General features: G+C 41.9%; 1 protein-coding gene across 2 annotated transcripts in view; it reads right to left on the minus strand.

The window, feature by feature from the left end:
- The window catches only part of SLC5A12 (solute carrier family 5 member 12), a 169367-nt gene that overhangs the window by 26834 nt on the left and 116730 nt on the right, over positions 1-25803 (minus strand). For both annotated transcript variants that reach the window (XM_077288034.1, XM_077288033.1), the window contains exons 6-7: positions 23952-24092; positions 9814-9943 (exon numbers count right to left, since the gene is read on the minus strand). In XM_077288034.1, coding sequence (XP_077144149.1) covers positions 9814-9943; positions 23952-24092 — 271 coding nt within the window. The remainder of the gene's footprint in view (positions 1-9813; positions 9944-23951; positions 24093-25803) is intronic.

A 25803-nucleotide genomic window follows, 5' to 3' on the forward strand; every position in this document is an offset into this window, starting at 1 on the left:
ACTGTAATCCACCATTCCATGGCACCCACCTATGTGACGAAAGTCTGAAACTTAGAGATATTGTTATTCATCGTGCATCCTCCTCTGCTTCCTCATCTTCATCTGGGACCACCACCATCTCATGCAGACTATTCAAGGTAGGCTCCAGCATAAAGATGACTGGAATAGTGATGCTGATGATGGTATCGTCAGCAGTAATTATCTTTTGAAACTGTGCAGAAGGGTGCAGTGGTCCTTTATCTGTGTCTACTCCGCAAACGTGATTTACATCATGTCCGTACTGCGTTGGCCCAGGCTATGCAAAATGGCATACTGCACCAGGGTTCATAGCTGCTGCCATAGTCACTGCAAAATGTGCAGAGTGGAATTCCACCATGTTGGCACATCACATATAAAACTGTTAACCAGTAGGATGAAAGACATCTGTAGCAATGCAAGTCGATGACTCGTGGGGTTCAAATGGTGGAAGTGAGCACAGTGACCATACTTTCTGAAGCCATGCACCCTGGCCGGGATAGTGGTGGAGAAGTTGTGGTACCATTAAGTTGAGAATATGAGCCACGCAAGACACGTGTGGTAGGTTGCCCAGGCGTAATGCCGCCACCAGGTTCGCACTGTAATCACACACTGCCTTCCCTGGCTCCAGGTTCAGTGGAAACAGCCATTGCTCAAACTCGGCCTGGATAACTGTCCACAACTCTTGAGCTGTGTGACTGCGATCTCCAAGGCTCATTAATTTAAACACCGCCTTTTTGCCATCAATTAGAGCATATGTTCTTTCTGGCCCACATCTACAAGTTGTACCACTTTCTGGTTGCCAAAGCAAGGGAGTCAAGAAGTCCTTCCAGTAACAGAAGTTGCCAGTTGCCTTTGAAAAGGACAAGCCGGCGTTTGTTCAGTAGAGTTTTCAGTAACCTACCACCTACCCCACGTATACCTTGACTATTCCCCTTTCCACCACGACCTTGCTTTTTCCCACTCATGTTGGATGTACCCTTCCCCTCTTTTAACCAGCTGTTTCACAACCATAGGCCCAGACCTGTCAGTCACCTGTCACTAAATTAACAATCAGTATTTATTTGCTGAAATAGTGTGGCTTGACCACAGAATTAGCACAAAAGATTTATATGCTTAAATGTGGACTGGTGGCTGGACCACACAAATAGCACAAATGACTGATATGCTGAAATGTGGACTGGTGGCTGAAACACACAATTAGCACAAACGATTCACATGCTGAAATGTGGACTGGTGGCTGGAACACACAATTAGCACAAAGGATTTATATTCCAAAATGTGGACAGGTGGCAGGACCACACAATTAGGACAAATAATTCATATGCTGGAATTTGGACTGGTCTCTGTACTACACAATTAGCACAAAGGATTGATAGGATGAAGTGTGGACTGGTGGCGGGACCACTCAATTTGCATAAAGCATTTATATGCTGAAATGTTGACTGGTGGTGGGACCATGCAATTATCACAAAGGATTTAGATGCTAAAATGTGGACTAGTGGTTGTGAAACGCCCGCCAGGGTACTCGGTACCGGGTCTGTTACTTAAAGAGACGTGTCACGATGGTGGTGACCCAGTCCGTGGCCCTGGGCGCCCATGTTAAAGAGATAGTCTTTACAGGGATTTGTAAAATAATAAATGTTTGTGACACCACCTGTGGTATTCGGTCAGGGATGACCAACGCTGCTTAAAGGGGTCCTCTGGGGTGATGTTATGGCAGCCAGATGGTATAACGTCCCACAGGTGAAGTAGGTCCCCAAGGCTCCCGGTGAATAGAGGGAGGATGGTGAGTGGTGCAGTAAAGAGCGAAGGACACAGTTGTGCAGTCTTTTTACCTGGTTTACTGATGGTAGCAGGTAGCCACAGTCCATGGTACCAGATCACAGGTACAGGCAGGGTCCGGCTGGCTTGGAAGCGAGTTCAGAGTCCAGCTTTATCAGGTGGAGTTAAAAGCCTTCCTTCTAGCGCTGTGGTATTATAGTCCCTTACTGCCTATGGCTTTTTGAATAACCCCATGAAAGAAAAAAAGAAGACCGACCAGAAACGTCCAAGATATTGTAAAAATAAAATATATAATTTTTATTGAATCAGTTTTTTAAAAACAATGAGATCACAAGATCTGTACATGTAGTAAATAAAGAGTAATTAAATTATCGTATACTACTATAAAAACGCCAACACATCCAGTAAAGACAATATTTGTTAAGAAGTGGAATACTCAGCAATTATAAATGGCTCATGGCTGTATATAAGTGTATATAAAGTGCATATGCAATATATGTAACGTGCTAATGAATCATATTCAAACACAGCAAAGTTAATTCTAAATCTTATAAAGTGCATGTATAAAACAATTATCAAATAAATCCATGTAAAAAATGTGCCAAAAAATGCAAAAAAAATACATATCTACTATATAATTGTCTAAGTGTCACTTCTGTCTGTCCTTCTGTCTGTCTGTCTGTACGGATATTCATTGGTCGCGGCCTCTGTCTGTCACGGAAATCCAAGTCGCTAATTGGTCGCAGCAAAACAGCCACGACCAATCAGCGACGGTCACAGTCCGGCGGAAAAATGGCTGCTCTTGCCTCCCAGCAGTCAGTGCCCGATCCATAATCCCCTCCAGTCAGCGCTCACACAGGGTTAATGGCAGCGCTAACGGACCGCGTTATGCCGCGGTGTAACGAACAACATTAACGCTGCTATTAACCCTGTGTGACCAAATTTTTGCTATGCTTTGCTATGCAGCATTAATAGTAAAAAGATCTAATGTTAAAAATAATTTTAAAAAAATCACTATATACTCACCTTCCGCCGCCTTTCCCGCTCCTCGCGACGCTCCGGTGACCGCTCCATGCAAGCGGCAGGTTCCGGTGCCAAGGATGGTATGCGAGAAGGACCTGCCATGACGTCATGGTCATGTGACCACGACATCATCACAGGTCCTGTGAGAAGGACCTGGCATGACGTCACGGTCATGTGACTGCGACGTCATCACAGGTCCTGCGCTCATACCAACCCTGGGACTGGAAGCTGCCGCGTACACCACACACAGGGCCGGTACTTCAACGGGCGTTCGGAAGGTGAGTATATGTTTATTTTTTATTTTAAGTCTGTATACTATGTGGCTCTGTGCTGTATACTCCGTAGCTGTGCAATATACTACATGGCTGGGCAATATACTACGTGGCTGGGCAATATACTACGTGGCTGGGCAATATACTACGTGACTGGGCAATATACTACGTGGCTGGGCAATATACTACGTGGCTGGGCAATATACTACGTGACTGGGCAATATACTACGTGGCTGGGCAATATACTACGTGGCTGGGAAATATACTACCCGATGCGTTAGAATCGGGCCACCATCTAGTGTATAATATTTCACTATAAGATGCAATAATGCAAATGGTCAGTAGTTACATTATGGTCCTGGTCTTACAAATGGGTACGTGGAAATACTGACCTCTACTGGCTACCTGGCCGTTTGCACTATTGCACCTTATAGTGAAATATTATACATATGTATGTTTTTTTGCATTTTTTGGCACATTTTTTACATTGATTTATTTGATAATTGTTTTACATGCACTTTATAAGATTTAGAATTAATTTTGCAGTGTTTGAATATGATTCATTATCACGTTACATACTGTATATTGCATATCCACTTTATATACACTTATATATAGCCATGAGCCATTTATAATTGCTGAGTATTCCACTACTTAACAAATATTGTCTTCACTGGATGTGTTGGCGTTTTTATAGTATTATACAATAAATTAAGTACTCTTTATTTACTACATGTACAGATCTTGTGATCTCATTGTTTTTAAAATACTGATTCAATAAAAATTATATATTTTATTTTTACAATATCTTGGACGTTTCTGGTCGGTCTTCTTCTTTCTTTCGTGGGGTTATTGCTGGCATAACCGGCTGTCCTTTTTAGGCATTCTACCTCCTAATACCCTATATGAGTTATATACATAAATATACGTACAAGAAAGAATGTAAATAATAACCACTATAATTTTATTAGGAGGTATCCCTGATTCTTGTTAATTAATCTATGGCTTTTTAGCAAGGTCCTCTCAGTTATCTCTGTCCTTTATTGAAGTGGGACACAAACCCGTATGACAGGTGGCTCGAGCCTTTTTACAGGGTCTCTATCATGACCCGGGCTCTATGTGTCACTGTGTCTCCTGGGTATTAGGGCGGACAGGTTACGTATAGTTCAGCTGTCCTAACGGTTTCTGCTGTGCCTCCTAGAGTACGACACAACCTCGGTCCTCCAGCTACCGGTATCTGCGCTCTGTCAGGGAGGTAGCCCAGTCGCAGCTATATCCCTCTTGTTGTCACTCTCCTGTGCTTCGCTCTCCGGCACGTTCACTAAAAGCTGTTCTTCCTTCTGCATATCACTATCCAGGGGCTACAGCACTTCAGGCTGTATGGCCCCTCACCCGTCCTTTTACCTCAGACTGCTCCAGTCTGCTGTCTGGCACCAACTGTATAATTCCTCCCAAATGCCTAGCCACTGCCTAGCAACTAACTCCTCCCCAGACCAGAGAGCAGCTCCCCTGAAGTCAGGTGTAGAGCTCCCCCTTCTGGCCTGGAGTTAGAACGGTGTTGTATGTGCTGATCACCTGTCAAAAAGGAATCCTCCATTACTTCCAAGCGTGACATCACTCTCCCCTTGAGGAAAGCAATGTCACTGTGACAGCCCGGACCCTGGGGCGTCACACTTGGAACACACAATTAGCACAAAGGATGCATATTCTGAAGTGTCGTCTCGTCGCTGCACCACAGAATCAGCAGTACTATAGATTTATATGCTGAAGTGGCGACTAGTGGCTACACCACAGAATTAGCACTCCAGATTTATTTGCTGAAAGTTTGATTTGACACAGGCTTCTATCTATCTGAGCTAGCTGACAATAAACCACCTAGCTAACTATCTGACTACTTGAAGCAGCAGTCTCACTATGATGTTACACCCACAAAATGCCGCCAAAGCCACGTCTACTTTTTGTTTGGAGAGGTACAAGTGACTTCGGCAGCCAATGACACAAGCTCTTGTGTCTGGACATTGTGGATGGTTTCTGCATTCTCTTTGGCCCCTGGAATCTGCACACATTAGGTTAATACAAAAAAATAAAAGAATAACAGTCCGTAGCAGCTCCTCTGACCTCCTGTCAGAGTAAGACAGAGCTCACTGATGGATTCTCAGGGAAAGAGGTTTGCCATTTTCTCTTGTTAGAGCAGCTTTCCTCACATTTCTGTCCAGGAGGAGCATGTGACCCAAGCCTACTCCAACAGGAAAGCAGCTTTCCCATGTGAGGTGTTTTACAATTGGAAGAAACTGGTGGACAGGTCGGGTCACATGATCTTCCACCAGCAGCCATTGTATGGACAGAAATGCTGGTCAGAGTGAGAGAGAAGGTGAACTAACAAGAGAAAGTTGCAGATCCCTTTAACTGAGAAGTCTTTAGTAAGATTGTTCTGACACTTTTGAAAGCCAGTTTGTAACTGTTAATGACATTACTGCTGGTCACAGGCAGAGGTCCTCACATTCTGCTCAGTATGAACCTGCTGGCATGGAGAGCAGTCGCATCAATGATATGACCGATCTTAAAACCATCCGGATCGTCGTGGGACATGACTATTAATGGATTATCAGTGGGAAGGTAAGTATAATTTTGCTTTTTTATTTTTAATTTTGCTGAATGAAAGGGTAAAAGAGGGTCAGGGAGTTTTTATTTCAAATACATTACTTTTCTCTGTGTCTCTGTCTTTATTAAATTTGACTATGTGTTTAGTTAGGGTGGTGTATATTAGACACCTCTCCATTACTGAAACCTGGGTTTGATGTCAGCGAGCATAAAACAGCTGACATCAACCCCAAAATTATTTCCCTACTTGCCAGCACACCAGGGCAAGTGAGAATAGTCGGGCAAAGGGCCAGAATTGATGCATCTAATAGATGTGCCTTTTCTGGGGTGGCTGCAGGCTGCTATTTTTAGGTTGGGAGGGCAACATCCATGGCCCCTTAACCAGTCTGAGAATACTAGCCCCCAGTTATCTGCTTTAGATTGTCTGGTTATCAAAAAGGGGGGACCCAACAACGTTTTTTTAAATTATTTCTTTAAATAATTTTAAAAAATTGCGTGGGTACTCCTCTCTATTTGACAACCAGCCAAGATAATGCTGACAGCTGAGGGATGCAGCCTGCAGTTGTTGATTTTACATGCGCTCGTTAGCAAGAAAAGAGGGACCCAAGCCATTTTTTATTTTAATTATTTATTGCACAGAAGCTGGCTGATAAATTCTCTCATTATCATAGACATGGTTTTGCTGATCAGTTAGACCAGGCGTATGATGATGAGAGTAGTACTCTCATCAACCGACGCTTGTGACCGGCGGTAACCCTCCTACCGCTGGTCACAGCTGCTGGCTCATATGCTATCATCTGTATGACAGTGTGGGAACCACAGCACTCTGACTGGCAGTAATGATTAGAGCTGGTGTTTCTCACGCTGACATACAGATGAGAGCGTGGGGAATATCGGATGTTCAGGCCCCCAATTCACTTGAATTGGTTTTGGGTTATGGTACTATTTTGGTACCAGAGCCAAACTTTTTTTTGTGCTCAGCCAAAACAAACGGACCTGAACATCCACGGGTATGCTCATTACTATTGACTAGGCCATTCCAAAACATTTACATGTTTCCTCTTAAACCATTTGAGTGGAGCTTTAGCAGTATGCCTTGGATGATTGTCTTGTTGGAAGGTGAACCTTCATCCCAGTTACAAATCTTTTACAGACTGAAACAGGTTTTGCTCAAGAATATCCCTGTTTTTTGCACCATCCATGTTCCCCTCAACCAGGAGCACTTTCCCTGTCCCTGCTGCCAAAAAACATCCTCACAACATGATGCTACAACCACCATGTTTCACTGTGGGGATGGTGTTTTGGGGATGATGTGCAGTGTTGGTTTGGCACCAGTCATAGCGTTTTCATTAGTAGACAAAAAGTTACATTTTGCTCTCATCTGACTAGAGAACCTTTCTCCATAAATTTGGAGAGTCTCCCACAAGTCTTTTGGCAAACTTAGAATGAGCCTTACAATTTTTGTGTGTAAGTAAAGGTTTCTTCTGCCCACTCTTCTATAAAGGCCACCTTTATGGAGTGTATAGCATATTGTGGTCAAATGGACAGATACTCCAGTCTCTGCTTGAGAACTCTGCATCTCCTTTAGGGTTACATTTAGTCTCTGGGCTGCCTCTCTCTCAGACAGGGCTGACAGTCAGCCTCCCTTGTCCCAGCTGACAATTTTGGTGGGTGGCCCTATCTTGGCATGTTTTTTTTGTGGCACCATGTTCTTTTCATTAGATGATTGATGATAATGGATTTAATAGTGCTCTGGTTATCATCAGATATTTAGATTTTTTTTATAACCCAACCCTGACTTGTACTGCGCAACAACCTTGTTTCTGACTTGTTTGGAGATCTCCTTGGTCTTTATGGTGTTGTTGGTTAGTGGTGCCTCTTGCTTAATGGTATTGCAGCCTCTGTGGTCTTTCAGAAAAGGTGTGTATATATTGACAGACCATGTGACACTTAGTGAAAGGAAGTCCACCTGTGTGCAATCTAAGCATGTGACTTATGACATTAATCGTAAGAAGATAAAAAGAGACACCACAAGACAAATGCTGTGGAGCCCAGCTTTATCGGGAACAGTGAGGAGGGGTGCACATCATTTCTGTATCTCTTTTTCTCTTCTTACAACTGTTTGTTATGATACATGACGATACACTTTACACTATCATATTGGCTGTGCATCTTTTTTGTGGTTCTGGTTCTGAAAGTAATTTCCAGCACCAGAAATTTTGGGCTTCATGACAAATGGGGTAAATACATATGTACATGCCAATTTTTAGTTAATTTTATTACATACACTCAATTTTTGCCTATATTTTTCTCACTTCACCAACTTATGGTATTTAGTGCTGATGCATCACACACAAAATTGATTATAAAATATTTAAACGCAGATTATAATGTAACAAAATAGCAAAAAAGTCAAGGGGGTGATTACTTTTGCAAGCCACTGTATACGTCTTACATGTTGAAAACCAATCCATAGTACAGGACAATTTTAGATTAATTGTGGTCCAATTTCTAGCACTTCTGATAATAATATGATTAAAGGGGCTCCAGCAACTTATATTACTTCTCAGTTCTATTCACTTTAATGGGAAAGGGCAGCAATGAGATTCAATACCAGGCATAGAGACTAAACAGTGTTTGTAGTTGAACATGGCAACCAATATGTGCTGCAGCCCCTACAGTCAGCTCATTATGGGATGTCCAGAGTTTATTTATGTCAATTAACTTTGAAGGGAAAGCTGAGCTCATACCCCCAGAAAGATATATTAAGAAAGAAAGCACAGAATGTTGGGTCTATTTTCTTAAAAAAAGGATTTTTGTGATTTATGCAATGGCTTGGCTATAGATTTATATTTTGATTAAAGGGTATGTAGAATGATATACAAGACATCTCTTGTACTCTTGGTAATTTGCATTATTGTTTACTGGGTGTGAATTCTTGATTCTGTCATGTGCATTCAGTGCCATACAAATATCCACCATTAGGGCTACAATTTCTTGTCATACTACTAGGCTCCAATTCACTTTACAACAGGGGCATAACAATCTTGGTCGAAGAGGGTGTGACCATAAACTGGACCATGCAAGAGGGGAGCACTCCATCACTAGTTCCTAATTCAACTGGATGCACGTCCGAGGATGCACATTCAGCTGTATTATATTGCAAAGCGGAGACTTACTGTTTCTCTGCACCGTAATACATGTCGGCGGCCAATCAGAGGCTGGAAGCTGATGTCAGTGTGACCATCACGGGAGGCGCATTGCAATGATGTCATATGCAGCACCAGGCAAGCTGAAGTCGGCTGCCGACTCCTGCACTGATAACAGAAGGGCATGCCACGCATCGTGAGAGCGAACGAAGGTAAGACTCTTCTTTTTTTATTATTATTTTTAAACATGTTAGAATGGAACAGGGAACATTATTAATAGAAAGGGATTAGGATGGGGGACATTATACCCGAAAAGAGCTCCAGATGGGGGACATTATACCGGGAAGGGGCCAGAATAAGGGTCATCATTATATGCTGGGCAAACATATATGTCTTTATAGGATTTAGAATGTTACAAGGGCCCATATAGAGTATAAGACCCACATGTAAGTGGGGGCCCAGGTGATGAGTTCTCCTTCAATGGAAGTCTTCAAACAGAGGCTGGACAGACATGTGTCTGAGATGGTTCACTAAATCCTGCATTGAGCAGAGGAGTAGACCAGATGACCCTTGAGGTCCCTTCCAACTCTAACATTCTATGATTCTATGAAATTTTGCAGTAGGCCCCATCGGACTCTAGTTATGGTACTGATCACAACTACGTAGTACATCTATAGCCCATGATATAGGGGGAACCACGAGAATTGGAATATGAAAAGATAAGAAAAAGTTTCTTTAGTTAATAAAATATTTAGAATTGAGAGTCCTCAGTGGTTGATACCTTTTAATGGCTAACTGAAAAGATGGTAACAAATTGCAAGCTTTCGAGACTACATACGTCTCTTCATCAGGCAAAATCAAAATTTAGTTAATAAGTAATTTCCTAATTAATCTCCTTATTTAGTGGAATTAGCCATCTGTGTGGTTCCTATTACTGCTCACAACACTGAATATTGCTGATGACATACCTGGTCAGGAGCATTTATGAATCCGGCAGTCCAAGGATCACAAGTTTTGTAGTGTGCATACATAATTAAACCAGAGAACACTGCACATACCAAGATTACCCAGAGACCGATCAAGTTAAGATAAAGAGCTCTGAAAAAGAAGAACATTAAATTAGATAAGCAAGCTTTTACTAGGAAGAGAAATAATGTTCAGTCTGATAGTATTTAGACCAGCAGTAGTCTCACCTAACTTCCGGACTTTAGAAATTACATATCATAATTCCTATATATATATATACAGTATATGAGTTTCACTTTTTGTATTGAAGAACTGAAGTAAATTAACTTTTGATGATATTCTAATTTTGAGAGATGCACTTGTATGTCTCTCTGCAGGAGGTGAGGGGTCACTAGGACACTGTGCTCATCAGGATTTACAGGATGTATAGCTGAGGGAATAGATTCACCTCCCAGAGATGTCGTGTAACAAACACACACTACATAAACATATATATGCCGTATACTGTATATATATATATATATATATATATATATATATATATATATACATATATATATATATATTTATTTATATACATATATGCAGCGCCCCAGGGTCCTGGTCGTTGCAGTAATATCATTCTCCTCTAGGGGGGAGTGATGTTACGTTTGGAGACAAAGAAGGACAACCAAATCCAGGTAAGACAAATATATAACACATTTCGCACTCCAGGCCAACAGGGGGAGCTATGCTCCTATTTATTTGGGCACTCCTCACACTTAGGTAAAACTGGTTGCCTGGAGAGGAAGTTAGGCAGTTGCTGGCTGAGCTTTGCTCAGGTAGTTGTTCCCTGACAGGGGTGGGATCCTGTCAGAGGCTGAGACAGAAGGACACGGAGCTGCGCCTGCCCTGAGTGCGGCAGCTTCCAGAAAGAGACATTGAAAGAGAACTGTATTGTAGAGAGGGTAAAGAAGTCGTAGCAAAGGAATTGATATCAGAAGAGTTCTGCCCTGTACAGGCTGCCTCCTTCTGAGGTGCAAGATCCCAGTAGCCTGAACACCGAGGGAACAACAGTCCTTTATGCCTTGCTCCAGAGACCGGCAGAACAGCTAATTTCATGTTACCTGTCTGCCCCTACACCCAGGAGGCAAGGTGGCACCGCTTAGAGTCCGGGGCATGATAGAGTCCCTGTAAAAAGCCTCAAGCCATCGGTCATACGGGTTTGTCCTATCCTATCCGGGGGACAGACAGAGAGACATAACATCTGTAACATCTTCAACAGTTGTGAGGACCTTATGAGAAGCTTAGCAGTAAGGTACTACAACACACGGTGCTGGAGGAAGGCTACTGATTTCTACCTGGATAAGGGGACTCTGGATTTGCCTCCAAACCGGCCGGACTCTGCCTGCCCTGTGATCTGTGCTCTGGACTGTGGATGCTGAAACCTTCAGTAAAAAGGTAAAGAGACTGCACCCTTGTGTCCTCGTTCTTCACTGCGCCTCACACCATCCACCATCTACACACTGGGAAGCCCTCAGGACATACTTCACCTGTGGGAAGGTACACCATCTAGCTGCCATAGCATCATCCCAGCGGACCCCTCCAAGCAGCGTCGGTCATCCTGACCGAATACCACAGGTGGCGTCACAAACATATCCCTTTAAAGACCTTTCCCCTTTTACAGCGGACGTACTGAGGACCACGGACCGGGTCAGCCACCGTGACATCCCCCTTGAGAACCGAAGGACCCGGTACCGGGTACCCCTAGCCCTTGGGGGCGCTCCATATACACATACATATACACACATATATCATACACATCACAAGCACAGTATATGAAGAAGTATGCATAACTTTAACACTATTACCGAAAAAAAGTAACTGAGGCCAGACTCCAGCATGAGAGGCTAATGAGAGAAGATATGCAGGCGGTATAAAGGTTCTTAGGCCTCGCTCACACTAGCGTATAACATAGCCGAGTGTATCTGTTGTTTTCCTTGATAACACTCAGCACAGTGTTATACTATGGGGCAGCGCAGATCTGTGATTTTCTCTACAGACTGAATTGGTCTGTGGAAAAATAATTTGCAGTATGCTGCGAGTGGCTCTGGAATTCGGATCACACACCCCCACTGAAATCTATGTATGCGTTTGAAATATACAGTAAGGCTGTACTCAGCTGTCATCAGACTACGGCCCAGCAGTAACATACATGAAAAACTTTTTTGGGAGAAAAATCAGGTACATCCATTTATAAAAAACGATATACTTTATTTCAGACCCATAAAAAACAGTTCTGTCGGCTCATACATTTCTGATGCTTTTCCAGCGTTACTGGCCGCTCTTAGTCATGGAGATTTCCGTATTAAGGATGGTTAGATATGTCTGGCTGAGCAGACAGAACTCTTGTTTATGGATCTGAAATAAAAGATATTGTTTTCATAAGTGGATGCACCTGCTGTTTCTCCAAAAAAGCTTTCACGCATACCACCCTATGATTGTATAGAGGCAGTCCTCACTAACGCCCGGTCACATATGTGCCACAGAGAAACCCACATATAATGGATAGGGGACAGCAAATGATGATGTATTGAGGGTGAGGGAGAGCAAATAATGATTGGGGTGTGGGAGACAGCAAATGATGCTGAGCAAATGATGAATTGAGGTGGTGGAAGGCGGACAGCAAATAATATATTGAGGGTGGGGGGAGGTGAGAGCCAATAATGATGAATTGAGGGTGGAGGATAGGGGACAGCACAGGATGATTTGAAGGTGAGGAGAGCAAAAAATGAGGAATTGAGGGTGGGAAGAGCAATAATGATGAATTCGGGGTGGGGAGAGCAAATAATGAATTGGGGGTGGAGTCGAGTAAATGATGCTGTATTGGGGGTGGAAGCAAGCCAATGATTATGAATTGAGACTGGAAAGTGGGGAACAGCGAATGTTACCCTGAGGGTGTGGGAGAGCAAATGATGAATTGAGGGGGGTCTGTTACTGTGCCGGGCGGTACAATGTCACTTTTTTCTTTATCTGACATAGTATAGAAGTTGGAAAAAGTGGGGAATGTGGTCTGGAAGCGATGTTCTAGATAACAGTGTGTTATTTTCTGCATAGACAAGTCCTGGCTGGAAGAAGAAGAAAAGCAAAGATGGAAGACTTCAACTAGAGACATCACTGGCTAATCAGTGTGTTACCTGTATACTGACACTATATACTACGTACAGAGCTCCTATGTATAATGTCACTGGTGATAACTGAATTACTTATACACTTTCAGTATATACAGAGCTCCTGTGTATAATGTCACCGGTGATCACTGTATTAGGCTGTTCTCACACATCATTTTTTTTGTTTCAGGCACAATCCGGCAAATTTTCAAAAAACGGATCCGGCGTAAATTTTGAAAAAACTGATGCACCGGATCTGTTTTTTAGCTGGATCCGGCGCATCAGTCTTTCTTTACTGCGCATGGATTTTTTGACAGAGAGAGAGAGAGAGAGAGATTTTCCCTATGCCAGAATATCTTCTGGGCATGCCCAATGTGTAAAAACGGATTCGGTAGCCGGAATCGTTCATTCACACATACGTTTGATGCGTTTATTGACGGAAATGTCCCTTCAGGCTTTTTCGCCGGACAGAAAAAACGTTGCAGGGGACGTTTTTTGTGTCCGGCAAAAAAGCCTGAAGGGACGGATCCAGCACAAAATTGGTGATCACTGTATTACCTATACACTATACAATATGTACAGAGCTCCTGTGTATAATGTCACCGGTGATCACTATATTACCTGTACACTATACAATATATACAGAGCTCCTGTGTATAATGTCACCAGTGATCACTGTGTTACCTGTACACTATACACTATGTACAGAGCTCCTGTGGATAATGTCACTGGTGATCACTGTATTACCTGTACACTATACAATATGTACAGAGCTCCTGTGTATAATGTCACTGGTGATCACTATATTACCTGTACACTATACAATATATATCGAGCTCCTGTGTATAATGTCATGGGTGATCACTGTATTACCTATACACTGACACTATATACTGTATACTATGTACATAGCTCCTGTGTATAATGTCACTGGTGATCATTGTATTATCTGTACACTATACACTATATACAGAGCTCCTGTACACACTATATACAGAGTGATCACTGTATTACCTGTACTCTGACACTATACACTTTATACTATGTAGAGAGCTCATGTGATTGGAGCGCCCCCACACCGCCGCAGGGCCGAGGGGTACCCGGAGCCGGGCCTCTAGGTCTCAGCCCTGGGGTTGTCACGGTGGCTAGACCCGGTCCGTGGCCCTGTCTGTCAGTGGGGGACGTCCGGTGCAATAAGTGGTGTTGTAACGGTGCAGTTGTGAGGTGCAGGTCGCGGTAAATAACAAGGACACCAGGTTGCAGTCTCTTTACCTCTTTACTGAAGGTTTTTGGAGACCTCAGTCCAGAGCGCTGTTAACTGGGTTGTCAGAGACCGGCCGGTCCAAAGGCACATCAGGAGTTCTCTTTACAGGTGGGAATCAGTGTCTACCTGCTAGCGCTGGGTGTTGTAGTTCTTCCCTGCTGAGCTCCCGGGATAGTCCTCACAACTGTTTCTGTCTGTCTCTGATGTTCGTTTTCTCCGTCCTCCAGATGATATGGTAGGACGCACCCGTATGACGGGGTAGGCCTGGAGTTCTTCCGGGACCCTAGAGTCGCCCCTCTCCCACAGCTGCCTCCGTTGTCTGCTTAGGTGTTAAGTGAGACAGCCAACCTATAATTGGCTGTCCGGCCGTGGTTTGCAGTGTACTTAAAGTCTCTTACTTGCTCGGCGTTCCGGCCACCGACTGTTTGCGCCTCAGAAGGATGTTGCCTCGGTCTAACAGCACGACTCCTTCTGGTATTAATTCCTCTTTGCTGTATTCCCGTTGTTCACTGGTTTGTTCTGCTCTGAGGAGTCTGCCAGGATCCCATCCCTGACAGGTCCTCTCACTAGCTCTTCCCAGCTACTTCTCCCTGTCTTCCTGTCCAACCCCCAGTTTTACCAGAGTTGTGAGGAGTGGCCTACTAAATAGGACCACCCCCCCTGGTGGCCGGAGTGTGAAGTGTGGTGTGAGTGTACCTGGTCAGAGAAACTCCTTAGTGCAATCAGACGTACCATAGCTCCCCATAGTGGCGGAGCCACAGTACTGCAACAACCAGGACTCTGGGGTGCTGCATATATAATGACATTTATGGTAATAATAGTATTGTGCTTTTTTTTTAATTAATGATTAGTATTGAAATATTGTGTCACTATATAGTGGTAATATGTGATCTGGTCATGGTGTTACAGTATTTGTTCCTTGTATGTGGTTTTATTCGGTCACAATGTGGTGGTGACACTTGGTCCCTCCATGGTGTGATGGTATTTATCTCTTGTATGTGGTATTATTAGTCATTTTAAAAAGTATGTGACATATTTCCTTAAAGAAAAATAAATACAATATACCTAAAAAAAAGTGTTGGATAGTTTAAGAAATGTTTAATAGGTTAAAGTATAGCAGAGCCGGGCCATAAGAGTCTACCTCACTTGGCTAAAACAAATTCTTTTGGCTAAAACAAAAGCTGCTGGCTATGTACAGTGGGTACGGAAAGTATTCAGACCCCTTTACATTTTTCACTCTTTGTTTCATTGCAGTCATTTGGTAAATTCTAAAAAGTTCATTTTGTCACATAAATGTACACTCTGCACCCTATCTTGATTGAAAAAAAAAAGAAATGTAGAAATGTTTGCAAATTTAATAAAAAAGAAAAACTGAAATATAATATGGTCATAAGTATTCAGACCCTTTGCTCAGACACTCATATTTAAGTCACATGCTGTCCATTTCCTTCTGATTCTCCTTGAGATGGTTCTACTCCTTCATTGGAGTCCAGCTGTGTTTAATTAAACTGATAGGACTTTATTTGGAAAGGCGCACACCTGTCTATATAACACCTCACAGCTCACAGTTCATGTCAGACCAAATGAGAATCATGAGGTCAAAGGAACTGGCCAAGGAGCTCAGAGACAGAATTGTGGCAAGGCGCAGATCTGGCAAGGTTACAACAGAATTTCTGCAGTACTAAAAGCTCCTAAGAGCACAGTGGCCTCCATAATCCTTAAATGGAAGATGTTTGGGACCACCAGAAGTCTTACTAGACCTGACCGTCCAGCCAAACTGAGCAATCATGGGAGAAGAGCCTTGGTAAGAGAGGTAAAGAAGAACTCCAAGATCACTGTGGCTGAGCTCCAGAGATGCAGTAGGGAGATGGGAGAAAGTTCCACAAAGTCAACTATCACTGCAGCCCTCAACCAGTCGGGCCTTTATGGCAGAGTGGCCTGACGGAAGCCTCTCCTCAGCGCAAGACATATGAAAGCCCACATAGAGTTTGCTAAAAAAACACATGAAGGACTCCCAGACTAGAAGAAATAAGATTCTCTGGTCTGATGAGATGAAGATAGACCTTTTTGGTGATAATTCTAAGTGGAATGTGTGGAGAAAACCAGGCACTGCTCATCACCTCCCCAATACAATCCCAACAGTGAAACATGGTGGTGGCAGCATCGTTCTATGGGGGTGTTTCTCAGCTGCAGGGACTGGCCAACTGGTCATCAATGAAGGAAACATGAATGCGGCCAACTACAGAGACATCCTGGATGAAAACCTCTTACAGTGTGCTCTGGACCTCAGACGTAGCCGAAGGTTCACCTTCCAACAAGACAATGATCCTAAGCACACAGCTAAAATAACAAAGGAGTGGCTTCAGAACAACTATGTGAGCATTTTGACTGGACCAGCCATAGCCCTGACTTAAACCCAATTGAGCATTTCTGGTGAGACCTGAAAATGGCTATCCACTAAAGTTCACCATCCAACCTGACGGAACTGGAGAGGATCTGCAGGGAAGAATGGCAGAGGATCCCCAGATCCAGATGTGAAAATGTTGCATCATTCTCAAGAAGACCTATGGCTGTACTAGCTCAAAAGGGTGATTCTACTCAATACTGAGCAAAGGGTCTGAATACTTATGACCATGTGATATTTCAGTTTTTCTTTTTTCATAAATTTGAAAAAATTAGCACATTTCTGTTTTTTTCAGTCAAGATGGGGTGCAGCGTGTATGTTATTGAGAAAAAAATGAACTTTTTTGAATTTACCAAATGGCTGCAATGAAACAAAGAGTGAAAATTTAAAGGGGTATGAATAATTTCTGTACCCACTGTATGAGATATGGAGTTTGATGGGAACTGATTATGTGTTATTGGTGAGGACATGGTGCAGAAGAGGAGTTTTTCCAAGAGTGGGCGGTGGGACTGTGTAAGGTTCGAGGGGGGTGGAGGTGGAGCTGGGGTGAAGCCTGGGCGGAGTCTTGAGGGGGCCGAAAAATTTTGCCAGTATGGGGCCCTGAAATTCCTAGTGGCAGCCCTGTTTCAGCAGTTGGAGTTGTGGATTTTGTCAAGAATAATGGTGTTCTTATTGCTGAGAAATACATACACATACTTATCCAACAGGCAGTACCATCAGAGAAAAATCTGACTGGCTCCAAATTGATTCTGCAGCAGAACAACGACCCTAAAAATACAACCGATATCATTAAAGGGGTTGTCCATTACTTGGACAGCCCCTTTTTATTCCTCACGTTTGGCTCTGTTAAAATATAAACACTTTTGACCTTGCATGCCAGCACAGTTACAGAGATGCCCATTCTTGCGTTCCCGGGGCTCAAGTGAGATGATTACGTCATGTGAGTCCTGGTTCAATCAGCACTGGCTACACTGTCCCAGCCTTCGGACATATTAAACATCAAGTGGAAGTCAGATCTGCGGCTGCTCTGACTCCTCTTGATGTTCTATTTGTCAGAAGGCGGGGCCAGTAATGCCAGTGCTGATTGGGCGCCGAGCTCAAGTAACATAACAACCTCACATGAGCCCTACGAATGCAAGTACCAACATCGCTGGAATGGCGCCAGCATGGGAGGTGAGTAGAAGTTTTTTAATTTTAATGGTGTTAAACATGAGAAATGAGAAGGGTTTGACTAAGAAGTCATCTTGGAGGAGGCAATTTTTTTTCTCTAGCAAGATGGCGCCTCCTGCACAGTAGCAGCTATCGGATCACGCTGGCCATGCCATTTTCAAACTTTTTTTTTTTTTTAGGAATTTATGGATACCATCAAAAAGAATAATTATCTTCACATTCTGGATGCAATCATGGTGCAGTGCAGGCGCCGCTGCATGCCTGCGTAAAGGTATATTCTTTTTTAAAATATATATATATACACTGTGTTCCAAATTATTATGCAAATAATATTTCCTCATATTTTCTCTAAATTACCTATCTGAATTGCAGTCATTGTTATTTTCCAGTCATCTACTATTCTAGTATAATTGCAATGTTTTGGAACAAACTGCCTATGAAAACAGTATCTTTTTTAAAAAAAAATAAACACTCAAAATGCATGTTCCAAATTATTATGCACAGCAGAGTTTTCAACCTTTTTTTTTTATTTTGAACAAAAAAATGGTCAATTGTGAAGTTATAAGAATTATCAGCTTATTACAAAATGAAATCAAACAGTTTTCAATTGAAAACTTTATTCTAGGTGATGTTACATTTGCACATAGGACCCCTTGTTCGAAAGAAGCTTCTGAACTCTCTCGTCCGTTGAATTTGTCAGTTTTTGGATGGTTTCTGCTTCAATTGTTTGGCATGTGGACAGAATACCCTCACAGAGCTGTTGCTTAGATGTGAACTGCCTCCCGCCATCATAGACACTCTTTTTGATGATGCTCCAGAGGTTCTCAATGGGGTTGAGGTCAGGGGAAGATGGTGGCCACACCATAAGTTTGTCCTCTTTTATGCCATAGCAGCCAGAGATGCAGATGTGTTTTTTGCAGCATGAGATGGTGCATTATCATGCATGAAAATGATCTTGCTGCGGAAAGCACGGTTCTTCCTCTTGAACCATGGCAGGAAGTGTTGTTTTAGAAACTCCACATAGATTATGGAGTTCATCTTTACCCCTTCAGGGATCATAAAGGGGCCGACAATCTCTCTCCCCATGATTCCAGCCCAAAACATTACTCCACCTCCTCCTTGTTGGTGCCTCTTAGCCGTGTTTTCATGGGGTGTCCATCCTCCACTCCATCCATCTGGACCATTGAGCATTGCACGGCACTTATCGGTGAACAAAACAGTTTGGAAGTCAGTCTTCATGTATCGTTTGGCCCACTGGAGCTGTTTCTGCTTGTGTGCAGTGGATAGAGGTGGTCGATAGGGTGGCTTACGCACACCTGCAAACCTCTGAAGGACCCTGCATCTTGTTGTTCTGGGGACGTTGGAGGCTCCAGCAGCTTCAAAAACTTGTCTGCTGCTATGACAAGGCATTTTTGCAGCTGCGCTTTTAACCTTACGCAATTGCCTGTTGGAAAGAGTCCTAAATTTTTCCTAATCAGCACGCACACGTGTGTGCTGGGAATCAGCTACATACTTCTTGATTGTGTGATGATCACGATGAAGAGTCTTGGCAATGTTGATTGTAGTCATGCCTTGACCTAAATACTCCACAATTTGTTGCTTCTCAGCAGCCGACACATCCTTTTTCTTTCCCATTTTGGCAAAAAATGTAGGCTGCTTAATAATGTGGAACAGCCTTCTTAAGTAGTCTTGCCTTTATTTGGACACACCGGCCAAACTAATTTTCACAGGTATCTGCAATTACTTTCAGTGATATAAAGAGCCCTGACACACATCACCATCAATGAGTTTAAATGACAAACAAAAAAATTCTAATCTTATCACTCCTAAACTCTTTGTGCATAATAATTTGGAACACAGTGTATTATTAATTACGTAAACTAGGGGGCAGGTCAGTGAGGGATCAGTGACCTGTCAGAAGCCATACAGATGATTACCTAATCAGAGCACCACATGAAGACCCCCCACAGGCGCCTATAGCAAGAGCCTATCAGTAACTCAAAACTGAAAATTAAACAACAACCACAAGATGGATTTCATCACCAGGTATCATTGTAATCAGTATAACGGCGGCGACCTGACACTGTCTGTAGGTTACTGAGCACAATCCTGCTGACAGGTTCCCTTTTATATTCCAAGATGTATGCAACAACCTCCCTGTCAAGTATCCTCAAAAACCATGAGCAAGTGACTAGTATACCTAGAAGAATTGATAGTATTTTAAGGCAAATGCCAATCACACCCTGTTGATTTGATTTCATTTTTTTTTTATTAATTCACTTTGCTTTTTATTAACTGATAAAAATAAACTATTGACACTTCTATTTTGAGAGTATTCTTACTCTGCAGCATTTTTCACATACCTGACTAAGACTTTTACACAGTTCTGTATAATCAGGCCCAATTGAATGAATAATTGTTGGATGTTGTAGTTTCAGGTTCACCCAAAGCACCAGTGATAGCTACTATATGATTTTATAAAAAAGGCTAAAATCTGTCCCAATGTGCAATTTATGCGGTAAGTACTTTCATGTTTTACTTATTTTCTACAGCAGTAATGTAATTCCAATTTCATATATTTAATATGTGAGTATTAGAGTGTTTCCGAGTGCAGCTTTAATTTGCTAGCAGTTGTGATAGAGTCACAGTTTTCTCTGCTGTAAGTTAATCAGAACACAAAATGTTGAGCTTAACCCCACCCACACAGAAAACTCCCAATCAGTGCTGGGGGCATGGTTGGACTAGGAGGCACGATGCAACTTGTCCTGAAGTGATAATCTCCTGCTGATAAAACGCTGTTTGCATTAAAAATACAGCTTAGAGTAACACGTCGCTGGAATCAGGGTCTCTGCCTCCTCATTATGGTGCTCTTAGATTGCACAGCAAAAAGCTGCTGACAGATTCCCTTTAAATGAATTGTTATCCGTGCAACACATGGCAGTTCTGGGCCATCAGAGATGTTTAGAAAGTCATTTTTTCTTAGGGTATATGTACAGGGATTGTCTTGATTAGAAACCATTTGAAACTGAAAAATTCAGATACAATTTCTAGGTATGGGTCATGTGTGGCAGATGGCCATAAATAATGCCCCTATACTCATATTTTGCCTTGCAGTCTGCACTATATGAGCATGACAAAAGGACATTAGATTGTACAGTCCTCAAAAGAACCGTAGCATACACAATGGAAGAACACATAATATAAGAACTGTTGTAGAGTTTAGAAAACCCCTTTCCTTGTATCCTACCAGAGAGATAATAGAAGGGGGTCATCTAAATGGATATTTGGAACAAGCATCTCTGGGCTTAGGAAATATATGAGCCTGCGTAGTGTCTTCTCTATGATAGCTGACAGGTCCCTTTTAAGACTGATAATGAACGTTACAATTATTCTTTACTATGTCTTATTTATCTGCATTCTGAAAGACTGGATTAGTAAAAGTTCACAGATAGCAGATATCAGCATGAAATATATGTGGAAAACTGCTGAAAACACAGCTCTTCTATAAGATACAGGTACATGGGCAGATGATCAAAGCTCACCACTATCAGGACAGCACAGAAGTCTACAGACCTCGCGAGGAAGATAAGCTGATACCTGGAAACTATTTATGGCCTACAGAACCACATAGCTGCGATCTATCCCAAGGCATTAATTGTCTCATTGATAACATATTATGCATGCGTAACAAAAAAAATATTACCAGGAAGATGTGACTCTCTGTTATCATGCTGTGTAGAACGTCTACGAGAGGAAAGTCCATGGTAATATGCTCCAAGAAGACACAAGTAAGCCCAGGATATAAGGCCTCTTACGTTTGCCCGTCACATATATTCTAAGAGGATCACAAGATGCTGTGATCACGTGACCGCGCTATATGACATGTCAGCCCTCCAGTTCCTGTGATCAGATTTGAGTATTCTGTAATAAAGCCACTACTGAGTCATATCATGATCACTTTGATATATCTGTCCCATCACAACAGAGCCTTATGATATTGATGACTTACACTTGTGGTGAATGAACGAATTCTTGCTTTTGGCAGTTCAGTACTTGACCACTAGGTTACAATGTCCACAAATGATACCATCAATATTACTGAGATCATCTAAAAAGTTCTTAATGATTAGTCCAATTCACACTGATCCTGCAATCTACAAGTAGTAGTAATAATTAATTAGATGAAAAATAGGAAGAAGCTAAACCAAAATCAGTCAGAGGACAAATGTTTAAAATACTTAAAAAAAATATAGCATCCCATTGTAGCAGTTTTCTGTATAAATTCAGGACAGGAGCCTCAGAACATAGATTGGATGTTATTTCATATCTGCCCTATAATTTCCACCAGTAAGAACACTGGCTCTATTATAACTAGACATACAGTATTACATTGGTAAAAATCACGTATACAGAAACTACTCTTACAATTCATATTCAATCATCAGATATTTGCTTCCTTCATGATAAGTTCTCTGCAAATTGTTATTAAATTTCATAGTTTCACAGTTTTAAGGTCAAAGGTAGACATAAGTCCTTCGAGATCAACCTATAGCCTAACATGTTGATCCAGGGGAAGGCAAAATCACCATGGGGCACACATTAATAACTTCATATTAGGGGAAAAATGTCTTCCCGACTCCATATGGCAATGAGATTAGTTCCCTGGATCAGCGCTCCATCACAGAATCTAGAAGCCATAACCTGTAATATTATATTTATCACAAAAGTCATCCAGACCCTACTCTAACATCATGTGGCGGAGAGCTCTTACAGTAAAGAATCTGCATCTGTGATTATGATTAAACCTTCTTTCCTACAGATGTAGAGGATGCCCCCATGTCCCATCACAGTGTAAAAAGATTATTAGAAAGATCTCTGTATTCTCCCTTTACCTATTTCAACATTGTAAAAAGATCGCCCCTAAGTCTTTGTTTTTCCTAATAGAATATCCCAAGTTTGATATTCCAGTCCACTACTTCTGTTAACATCCTTGCTCAAATCTGCACCCGCTTTAGTGCAGATAAGTCTTTTTTATACACTGGAGACCAAAATTGTACCTAGTATTATTTGTGTGGCCATACTAGGGACTTGTATAGAGCCAAAACTACATTCTTGTCACAAGCATCTATGCCTCCATTATTTTATTTGCCATGGCAGCAGCTGCCTGGCACTGATCCCTAGTTGAGGTTGCCGTCCATCCATACACCCAAATTTTTCTCAGTGGCAGTTTAACCCAGTGTTTTACACTTTAGCAAATAATTATTCATTTTATTTCCTCTTCTCGAGTGCAAACCATACATTTATCTCCATTAAACCTCAATTAACATTTTTCAGCCCAAGCCTCCAAATTGCATAAATCCTTCTGTATTATTAAATTATCATCCTCTTTGTTGATTACCTTGCAGAGTTTAGTATCATCCACAGATATTGTAATTCTACTCTGTATGCCCCTTTCGAGGTCATAAATAAATATGTCAAAGAGGGCCCAATACTGACCCCTGTGATACCCCACGGTTAATTATGACTGAATCTGAGTGTGTTCTATTAATAACCACCATTGGTTTCACATCACTGAACCAGTTGTTAACCCAGTTCCACATATTTACCCCTAGTCCCTATTTTCTCATTTTATATACCAACTCCAACTTTTTTGGATGGCACCATATCAAATGCCTTTGGAAAGGCATCCACTGTGTTTCCCTGGTCCATTCTGGAACTTACCTCCTCGTAGAAGGTGATCAGAATAGTTTACTAAGACCGATCCCTCATAAAACCATGTTGATGCTGAAACATTAGGCTATTCTTATTAACATACTCCAGGAAAGCATCTCTTAGGAAACCCTCAAGGATTTTACCCACAGCCAAGGTTAAACTCAACAGCCTATAACTTTCAGGCTCAGATTTAATCCCCTTTTAGAATATTGGCACCACATTTGCTATTAGCCAGCCCTGTGGTTCAGACCCTGCTATTATGGAATCTGTAAATATTAAAAATAACTTTGTGTCTTTCATGGTACTTAATTCCTGCAGTACTTAGGAGTGTATGCCTTCTGGGCATAGGAATATGTCTACTTTTGTGATTTTGAGACAGTGCTGTACTTGCATTAAGTAGGTGACATTTAGTGGAGAATTGAATGATTTGATAAAACTTACAGTTTTGCGTGTTTCTCTGATTTGCAGGAAATGCACCTTTGTATTGTAGACTGGTTGACTCCATAGATTCCCAACCACGTAAATGTTCCCCCAACTGCAATCGTCCAAAACGTATGTCTTCTTAATGGGTCCACACTAAAGCTTTAATGAGAGATACAGGTTGATTATAGTAGACGTAGAGTTAACACACAAATGTAATAAATGCTGCAAATCTTATGTGGTCATCATGTACCAAATTGAAATTTATCAACCTATTAAAGATGCATCACCAAAACTAACAGAATAACAAATTATAATCTTTATTGAGTAAATATAAAAAACAAGATAAAGGGGGAGGAGGAAAATTGTCCACAAATTAATTAAAAACAGTAAATACAGCAAAAGTGAGAGATACAGGTGCTTCTCACAAAATTAGAATTTCATCAAAAAGTTAATTTATTTCAGTTCTTCAATACAAAAAGTGAAACTCATATATTATATAAAGTCATCACAAACAGAGTGATCTATGCCACGTGTTTATTTCTGTTAATGTTGATGATTATGGCTTACAGTCAAAGAAAACCCAAATGACATCTCAGTAAATTAGAATACTTTATAACACCAGCGTGAAAATGATTTTAAAATCCAAAATGTTGGCCTACTGAAATGTATGTTCAGTAAATGCACTCAATACTTGGTCGTGGCTCCTTTTGGCATCAATTACTGCATCAATGCGGCGTGGCATGGAGGCGATTAGCCTGTGGCACTGCTGAGGTGTTATGGAAGCCCAAGTTACTTTGATAGCAGACTTTAGCTCGTCTGCATTGTTGAGTCTGGTATCTCTCGTCTTCCTCTTGACAATACCCTATAGATTCCTATGGGGTTAAGTGCAGGCGAGTTTTCTGGCCCAGCAAGTGCAGTGATACTGTTGTTTTTAAACCAGGTCTTGGTACTTTTGGCTGTGTGGACAGGTGCCAAGTCCTGCTGGAGAATGAAACTTTCATCTCCAAAAAGCTTTGCCAACAGAGGGAAGCATGAAGTGCTCTAAAATTTCCTGGTAGCCGTCTGCTTGAGGTCTTCACACTAGACCTTAAGCAGCTTGGATTGTGTGCCTCTCCACTCTTCCTCCCGACTCTGGGACCTTGATTTCCAAGGTCTAGTGTAAAGATTCCACAGTCAGTGAAGGTTTCGTGAGCCATGTCATCTGCAGGTGTAGGTCCACTACGTTTTATCAAGACCAAAATCAGTGCAGCCATCTACCAGGACATTTTAGAGCACTTCATGCTTCCCTCTGTTGGCAAAGCTTTTTGGAGATGGAAGTTTAATTCTCCATCAGGACTTGGCACCTGTCCACACTGCCAAAAGTGCCAATACCTGGTTTAATGACAACAATATCACTGCGGTTGATGGGCCAGTAAACTCGCCTGACCTTAGCCCCATAGGAATCTATAGGGTATTGTCAAGAGGAAGATGGGTGACACCAGACCCAACAATGCAGACGATCTAAAGTATGCTATCAAAGCAACTGGGCTTCCATAACACCTCAGCAGTGCCACAGGCTGATCGCCTCCATGCCATGCTGCATTGATTCAGTAGTTGATGCAAAAGGAGCCCCGACCAAGTATTTAGTGCATTTACTGAACATACATTTCTGTAGGCCATTTTGGATTTTAAAATATTTTTTCAAGCTGGTTTTATAAAGTATTCTAATTTACTGAGATAATGACTTTTGGGCTTTCATTGGCTGTAAGCCATAATCATCAACATTAACAGAAATAAACGCTTGAAATAGATCACTCTGTTTGTAATGACTCTATATAATATATGAGTTTCACTTTTTGTATTGAAGCACTGAAATAAATAAACTTTTGGT

This window comes from Ranitomeya variabilis, chromosome 2 (genome assembly GCF_051348905.1).
Source record: "Ranitomeya variabilis isolate aRanVar5 chromosome 2, aRanVar5.hap1, whole genome shotgun sequence".
NCBI lineage: Eukaryota > Metazoa > Chordata > Amphibia > Anura > Dendrobatidae > Ranitomeya > Ranitomeya variabilis.